The 8,133-nt window shown below is 43.3% G+C and overlaps 1 protein-coding gene across 4 annotated transcripts in view; it reads left to right on the top strand.

Moving 5' to 3' along the window:
• Positions 1–8,133, top strand: part of CNOT10 (CCR4-NOT transcription complex, subunit 10) — a 131,701-nt gene that overhangs the window by 89,769 nt on the left and 33,799 nt on the right. For all 4 annotated transcript variants that reach the window (XM_011985311.1, XM_011985320.1, XM_011985302.1 and 1 more), the window contains 2 exons: positions 3,631–3,744; positions 7,264–7,394. In XM_011985311.1, coding sequence (XP_011840701.1) covers positions 3,631–3,744; positions 7,264–7,394 — 245 coding nt within the window. The remainder of the gene's footprint in view (positions 1–3,630; positions 3,745–7,263; positions 7,395–8,133) is intronic.

Genomic DNA, 8,133 nt, shown 5'->3' with positions numbered 1-8,133 from the left:
TTTTCCAAGGGTTGGCATTCTGGGGACCTAGAGCTAGTTCCTGCAGCATGTGAAGGGGAGAGTGGGGTTTTGTCAGATCCTCCACAGGGGGGAAAAGCTAGTGTCTCTTCCCTTGAGGTATAGTTCTTCCAGTCTGATGAACTGTCAGATCCACTGAGTGATTGGTAAAGCAGATTGGACAGTGACGCGAGGAAGTGGGGGTGGGGACAATATTTTAAGTAGTAACTATCAAAAGTAAAGTGATTCTCTGGGGGCTCAGTAGAGCCATGTGTGCTTCTAGCATTAGCAGTCTGCAGGAATTGTGCAGAGTGTGGTGTTGTTTTCTAAGAGGAAAAGGAGGATGAGTGTGAGAGTGATGAGAGGTGAGTTGGGATGGATTGTAACGCACCAAGAGAAGGGAGCATAAATGTTGGTTTGAGTTTTGGGCAACGAAACTTGCTTAATCCTAATGGCTCTTAATCACAATGTCAGCCCTAAAGTTTCATATTCACAGTTGAGAACTTTTAATTGAATGATTATTTTTTATAGAGTCTTTTACCCTGTTTTGATTTAGAAGTTAAAGAAAGCAGATTTTTATATTGTACGTAATTATAGTTTGGGCTTCCTGGGAAACAGAATCCTGCTGCAAATCTTACATGACTGATTTCTGGACCCAAAGTGGGTTTGACAGTGGGCTGGAGCAGTAATAGCCCACCTACTGTCGGGAGAGGCCAGGGCAGGCATTTCCCAGCAAGCCTGCCTGAAGTGGGTCTTGTCCTAGACTCTAGGACCTAGATCTTGCAGGAAAAGTCCCCTGTTTGTGGGAGCTGGAAAAGAGTTGGCTTCATCAGCAAAGTGACCTACCAACAGGAAAGGTGGGGGTCTGGAGAAGCAGATTTAAAATGTTGAAAGCTGTGTTTCTTTAACAAATACCTATTAAGCACCTACTGCCTATGTGAGATATTGCTCTAGTCTGTGTAGGAAACCACAGAAGTGTGCTTCTGCTTTTAAGGAGCTATGTTTTACACTGACCTTTGGCAGAGTCACATATGAAAATGGATATTGGGCTGGGTGCGGTGGCTCACGCCTATAATCCCAACACTTTGGGAGGCCAAGGCGGGCAGATCACAAAGTCAGGAGTTTGAGACCAGCCTGGCCAACATAGTGAAACCCTGTCTCTACTAAAAAATACAAAAAATTAGCTGGACGTGGTGGCGGGCGCCTGTAATCCCAGCTATTTTGGAGGCTGAGGCGGGAGAATAGTTTGAACCCAGGAGGCGCAGAGGTTGCAGTGAGCCAAGATTGCGCCACTACGCTCCAGCCCAGGCAACAGAGCAAGACTCCGTCTCAAAAGAAAAAGAAAAAAAAAAGGATATTAAATTTTGTGACTGTCATTCACATGGGCCCTGAACTAATTTTTTTTTTTTTTGCAACAGAGTTTCACTCTTGTTGCCCAGGCTGGAGCGCAATGGTGCGATCTCAACTCACCACAACCTCCGCCTCCCAGGTTCAAGCGATTCTCCTGCCTCAGCCTCCCAGGTAGCTAGATTACAGGCATGTGCCACCACACCCGGCCAACATGGAGACGGGGTTTCTCCATGTTGGTCAGGCTGGTCTCGAACTCCCGACCTCAGGTGATCCGCCTGCCTCAGCCTCCCAAAGTGCTGGGATTACAGGCGTGAGCCACCGTGCCCAGCCACTAATGGTCTTCTTGAGCCTCTGGAGACCAGACCTTTAATAGTCTGTAGTTTTGTTCATAAGCAGTACATATCTGATATGTTGTAGTTACTCAGTATACTTCTTGAATGAATGTCACTGCCACTTTAAAATAAAAATACAAGTAAGCCAAAAGGAGAAATGAAGTCGCCAGTCTTGCCACACGGACTTAACTACTAACATGCTTCTGAAGATGGGAGATAACTAGCCTCCTGCCGCTGGTCCCTGAGTCTTCCTTCATGGAGAGGGTTCATTGTAGGGACTGGGCATGGGACAACCTTGGTGGTAAAGCCAGCTGTTGAAGAGCCAGAGATATTGATAGTAGGCTTGCCAGGAAAATTCCTTTGGAAGTGGCACTGCTTGCTTGCTCTCAAATTACTATCCTCTGTAACAAGGTTCAGATTGAAAATTATATACTCAGGGACAAAATATAAACTTGTGTTTGGATTAAACTTTTCTTCCTGTTTAAAAAGAGAAGTTAGAATACCTGTGTTGTGTATGCCTAGAACTTAGAAAAATTACAATGTACAAGAATCTTTTCTGCTGTGTTTTTTGTAAGTGGTCTTGTGAGTTAATAAAGAAGCAATGTGATTGGATGGGAAGAATAGCGGATTGGGAGTCTACAATGTCAAATGTTAGTCCTAACTAATCACACACTAAATTAAAGACTATGTTTAATCACTTTGAGTCTCAGTTTCCACATCAGTTAAGGAACCACACTAGACAGTCTTTCAGCCCTCCCATGGTAGTATAAGGCATAAACCTCAATTTCCTTACGCTTCTCCAGGACCAGTCTACTTTTCTGTGTCGTTAAGAGTTGAGGGGCTGCCTTTCTAAGATTCTGAGAACCAAATTCTAGGGTAGTTTTCTAAGATTCTAGGAACCAAAAGTTAGCAAGTGAAGAGGAAACAGAATACTTTTGAATTTGCCCAGCTGTGCTTTTTATAGGAAGAGCCATTTCTAGTCAGAGGATTTCAGAGCATTTTAAAACTCTGTGGTGATATGCTGGTTACATTCTTCCTTAGACTAAAATTACAACCTGAATGCACTTAATGATACATATGTGTATTGTAATTTGTAAACATAACTCAAAACGCTGTATCTGAGTCAGGTCTTTTGTGGTTCGCCATTCAGACTTCATTTCTATTTGACAAGCGTTTATTTTAAGATTGCTTTGCGGAGCAGTTGTTTAACATTCAAGTGATCTATTAGTGTTAAGTCTTTAACCAGACTTGTTTTAAATGAGCTGTCTGTTAAGTAGAAAACCAAATATTATAGAAACTTAGATTTCCAATCCAACTTTGCAAAAATCAATGTAACTTAAATGTTGTCTTCACATATGTTTAACCTGTTTTTTTCCTTCAGTATTCATTTAGAAAAATAGTAACTGTGTGAATAAAATTTTTTAGTTACTCTTGATACTATTGTTTAGCAAGAACTGTAGACTTAATTGGTTGAGAAAAGAACATTTAGAGTAAATGAATGCTTTAGTAAGTTTATTATTTCTTAGCATATCACAAATACATGTAGAAAGAATAAGATCTGATTCTATAGCTTTATTCCTAGGTTATTAAAAGCAAACTTCTATGGAAGTAAGTTCTCATTAGGCTCTCTATATATATGTATACACACACATACATACATACATGCATGCATACATACATACAGGCTATGTATTGTAATCCATTTGGTTATTTTGTTGGCGATGTGGGTCAATTGGATGAAAGCCGAAGATGACTTATGTAAATAGCCAAACCGTGCTTCAGAATTGTTTTATACATCAATCTAATTCTTACCATTAGTACCGTGGCTTCCTCTCCTCTTTCCTGGTGTCCAGATTGTCACAGTTAAAGGGCATTTTTTTCCTGTTTAGCAAATATAACCATTATCAATTTTTAAAATGAGATTTTCGGCCCCTTCCCTTTTGTGTTGTAGGTGCTCCATACTTGCTTGCAGTGCCTATGTGGCTCTGGCTTTGGGTGATAACCTTATGGCTTTGAATCATGCAGATAAACTTCTTCAGCAGCCCAAGCTGTCAGGATCTCTTAAGTAAGTGTGACTTGCCCTGTGTGTCCCTGGTTTCTTTTGTTTTGAGGTTTCTCCTTGGTTTGTGGTTTATGTTGCTTCTTTTTATTCTTCCAGTGGAATATATATTTGTAAGGAAAGCAGCTGTTTAAATGAGCTTTTTTTAAGCCATGCCTCAGCAGTGAAAATGTTTTCACTTGTGCTGTACTGAGCATTAGGAGACAAAAAGTTCGGACTCTAGTGTCCACTTCTAGGCTTCACTGCAGCACTTTAATTCCCCAAATAAGTCAAGCCCTCAGGGAGAAGACCTACAAAAAAGGAGTTTGGTCAATGTGGTAAATCTACTTTGAGGGACCAGGTACAGTGGCTTACGCCTGTAATCCCAGCACTTTGGGAGGCCAAGGCAGGCAAATCACAAGGTCAGGAGTTCAAGACCAGCCTGGCCAACATGGTGAAACCCCGCCTCTACTAAAAATACAAAAAATTAGCTGGGCATAGTGGCAGGTGCCTGTAGTCCCAGCTACTCAGGAGGCTAAGGCAGGAGAATTGCTTGAACCCAGGAGGCAGAAATTGCAGTGAGCCAAGATCACACCACTGCACTCTAGCCTAGGCTACAAAGCATGACTCTGTCTCAAAAATAATATTAATAATAAAATAAATAGACAAATAAGAATTTTAAAATATTGGCCGGGCGCGGTGGCTCAAGCCTGTAATCCCAGCACTTTGGGAGGCCGAGACGGGTGGATCACGAGGTCAGGAGATCGAGACCATCCTGGCGAACGCGGTGAAACCGCGTCTCTACTAAAAAATACAAAAAACTAGCCAGGCGAGATGGCGGGCGCCTGTAGTCCCAGCTACTCGGGAGGCTGAGGCAGGAGAATGGCGTGAACCCGGGAGGCGGAGCTTGCAGTGAGCTGAGATCTGGCCACTGCACTCCAGCCCGGGCGACAGAGCGAGACTCCGTCTCAAAAAAAAAAAAAAAAAAAAAAAAAAAGAACTTTAAAATATCTTTCCAAGCTACTGTATCATTCCAAAATGAGCTAGTTTTAGTGAGACTCCAAATACTTCTTCGTTAATATCATTGTCATTCTAAAATTTTCCAAAGCACATTATCTTTTTCTTTTATCAAAATTGAGTAAAATACAGGCCAGATGTGGTGGCTCATGTCTGTAATCCCAGCACTTTGGGAGGCCGAGGTAGGCAGATCATTTGTGGTCCAGACCAGCCCAGCCAACATGGTAAAACCCCATCTCTACTAAAAATATTAAAATTAGCCAGGTGTGGTTGCAGGCGTCCATAATTCCAGCTACTCGGGAAGTTGAAACAGGAGAATCACTTCAGCCTGGGGGGCGGACGTTGCAGCGAGCCAAGGTTGCACCATTGCACTCCAGGCGGAGTGACACAGCAAGACTCCCTCTCAAAAAATAAAAATAAACTGCATACAGCTTGAAATTTTTGTATGATGCTGATCCTGGAAATTTTATCAAAAGCCACGAGTATTCTGCATAACATTAGAACAGTTGTTCTTTCATTCATCGTATAGGTATATACTTATAAATGCCGAAATATAACTACTTACTCTTGCTTTTTAGTGATCCCCAGACATACCTAGTGCTTTTTTTTAAAAAAAAAAGGTAATTAAGGCCAGGCGCGGTGGCTCACACCTGTAATCCCAGCACTTTGGGAGGCCTACGCAGCAAATCATTTGAGGTCAGGAGTTGGAGACCAGCCTTGCCAATATGGTGAAACCCCATCTCTACTGAAAATACAAAAATTAGCCAGGCATGGGGGCTCACTCCTGTAATCCCAGTTACTCAGGAGGCTGAGGCGCGAGAATTGCTTGAGCCTGGGAGGCAGAAGCTGCAGTGAGCCGAGACTGTACCACTGTACTCCAAACTGGGTGACAGAGTGAGACTCCATCTCAAAAAAAAAGTAGTAAGAAATCATTCAACAATATAAGAGACTTTGTCACAATTCAAATATAAGGGAACTCCCGCTCTTCTGCAAGAAAATCTTGTCCAGTATTCAGGCTTGGAGATGGGGAAGATCCTAATTTTCAGTTCAAGGCATTTGGGTTGCCTCTAAAGTACCTTCGATTCTTACCATTGCCCAACTCAAAATACCAATGTTGGGAATTGCAGCTCCTGCTGGTGTTCAGATTATGGTGTATACGGCCATTATGAGAGAACTGGACTTTGTGTGTGTGTGTGACTGAGTCTCTCTCTGTGACCCACGCTAGAGTGCAGTGGCGCAATCTCAACTCACTGCAACCTCTGCTGTCTGGGTTCAGGCGATTCTCCTGCCTCAGCCTCCCGAGTAGCTGGAACTACAGGAGCCCACCACCACACCCGGCTAATTTTTTTTTCTTTTTTCGAGACAGAGTTTCACTCTGTCACCTAGGCTAGAGTGCAGTGGCATGATCTCAGCTCACTGCAACCTCTGCCTCCCCGGTTCAAGCGATTCTCCTGCCTCAGCCTCCTGTGTAGCTGGGATTGCAGGCGCACACCACTATGCCCTGCTAATTTTTTTTTTTTTCTTTTTTTGAGACAGAGTTTCACATGCATGAGCCACCGTGCCTGGCTAGTTTTTGTATTTGCTCTTATTGCCCAGGCTGAAGTGCAGTGGTGTGATCTTGGCTCATCACAACTTCCACCTCCTGGGTTCAAGCGATTCTCCTGCCTCGTCCTCCCAAGTAGCTGGGATTACAGGCATGTACTACCACTCCCAGCTAATTTTGTATTTTTAGTAGAGATGGGGTTTCTCCATGTTGGTCAGGCTGGTCTCAAACTCCTGACCTCAGGTGATCTGCCCGTCTCGGCCTCCCAAAGTGCTGGAATTACAGGTGTGAGCCACCACGCCAAACCTGGAGAGCTTTAAAACTGTAAAAGTTTAGTTTGTGTTGTTCTTATGTAGAAAATCATTAAGATTTTGAGCAGATCAGAAGGTCCCCAGTTAAAAAAAAAAAAAAATCAGGCGTGGTGGCTCACACGGGTGCCACCCAAAGTGCTGGGATTACTGGCATGAGCCACCACACCCGTCAAGTAACTCTTTATTTTTATTTATTTATTTATTTATTTTTGAGACGGCGTCTCACTCTGTCATTCAGGCTGAGGTACAGTGGCATGATCACTGCTCACTGCAGCCTCAGTCTCCCAGGCTTAAGTGATTCTCCCATTTCAGCCTCCTGAGTAGCTGAGACTACAGGCATATAGCACCACGCCCAGCTAGTTTTTGTATTTTTTTTGTAGAGACAGGGTTTTGCCATGTTGCCCACTGGGCTCAAGCATGCCCACTGCCATGTTGCCCACTGGGCTCAAGCAGTCCACCCACCTAGGCCTCTTGAAGTGTTGAGATTAAAGGCATGAGCCACTATACCCAGCCAGTTGATTCGTTTTACCTAAATAAGTTTAGATTTCAATTTAAGGACATGAAATATGAGACATATATCCAATGTATAATAACATAATATACCCAGCATTATTTTACATTGGGTATTTTTGTAGTGTTGTACTTTTCAGTTTGGAATCTGTTTTTTCATTTTAGGTTTTTGGGACATTTATATGCTGCAGAAGCCCTCATCTCTCTCGACAGAATATCTGATGCCATTACTCACTTGAACCCGGAGAATGTCACTGATGTCTCCTTAGGGATCTCTTCAAATGAGCAGGACCAAGGTTAATGAGGACACCTTTGATCCGAACTGGTCACTGTTTCCATTTCCTTCCTGTCATATTTCAGGATGTGTGGAAATTTCAGGGCATGGTGGTAATGAGGAGAAAAGTTTTAGGTCGGCTTTCCACATTTTTGTTTGTATGTACTTTGTAGCAGTTGTTTGCTAAGTAGACCTGAGAATTAATGGTCACATTGTCTAAGTTTTCACTTTTGAAAGGCTGGTACTGTTAGAATGGTTAATGTGGTTCTGATACTGTTTATTTGTTTTCCTTTGGAGTGATTCTAAAATCCATAGGGGTGTAAAAATACTGCATTCAAGAGTCAGTTTCAGGCCGGGCGCAGTGGCTCACACCTGTAATCCCAGCACTTCGGGAGGCTGTAGCAGGAGGATCACTTGAGCCCAGGAGTTCGAGACCAGCCTGGGCAACCTAGTGAGACCCTGTCTCTATTTTAAAAATAAGGAGAGAAAAGTTTGTTTTAAATCATTGCTAAATTTTTAAATAATTGCCAGGCGTGGTGGCTCATGCCTCTAATCCCAGCACTTTGGGAGGCCGAGGTGAGCAGATCACCTGAGGTCAGGAGTTCAGGACCAGCCTGGCCAACATAGTGAAACCCCGTCTTTACCAAAAATACAAAATTACTGGGACATGGTGGCACGTGTGTGTAATCCCAGCTACTCAGGAGGCTGAGACAGGAGAATCACTTGAACTCAGGAGGTGGAGGTTGCAGTGAGCCAAGATC

This window comes from Mandrillus leucophaeus, unplaced genomic scaffold (genome assembly GCF_000951045.1).
Source record: "Mandrillus leucophaeus isolate KB7577 unplaced genomic scaffold, Mleu.le_1.0 Scaffold107, whole genome shotgun sequence".
Lineage (NCBI taxonomy): Eukaryota > Metazoa > Chordata > Mammalia > Primates > Cercopithecidae > Mandrillus > Mandrillus leucophaeus.
The sequence above is the reverse complement of the archived record's forward strand: the minus strand, read 5'-3'. Positions and strand labels throughout refer to the sequence as shown.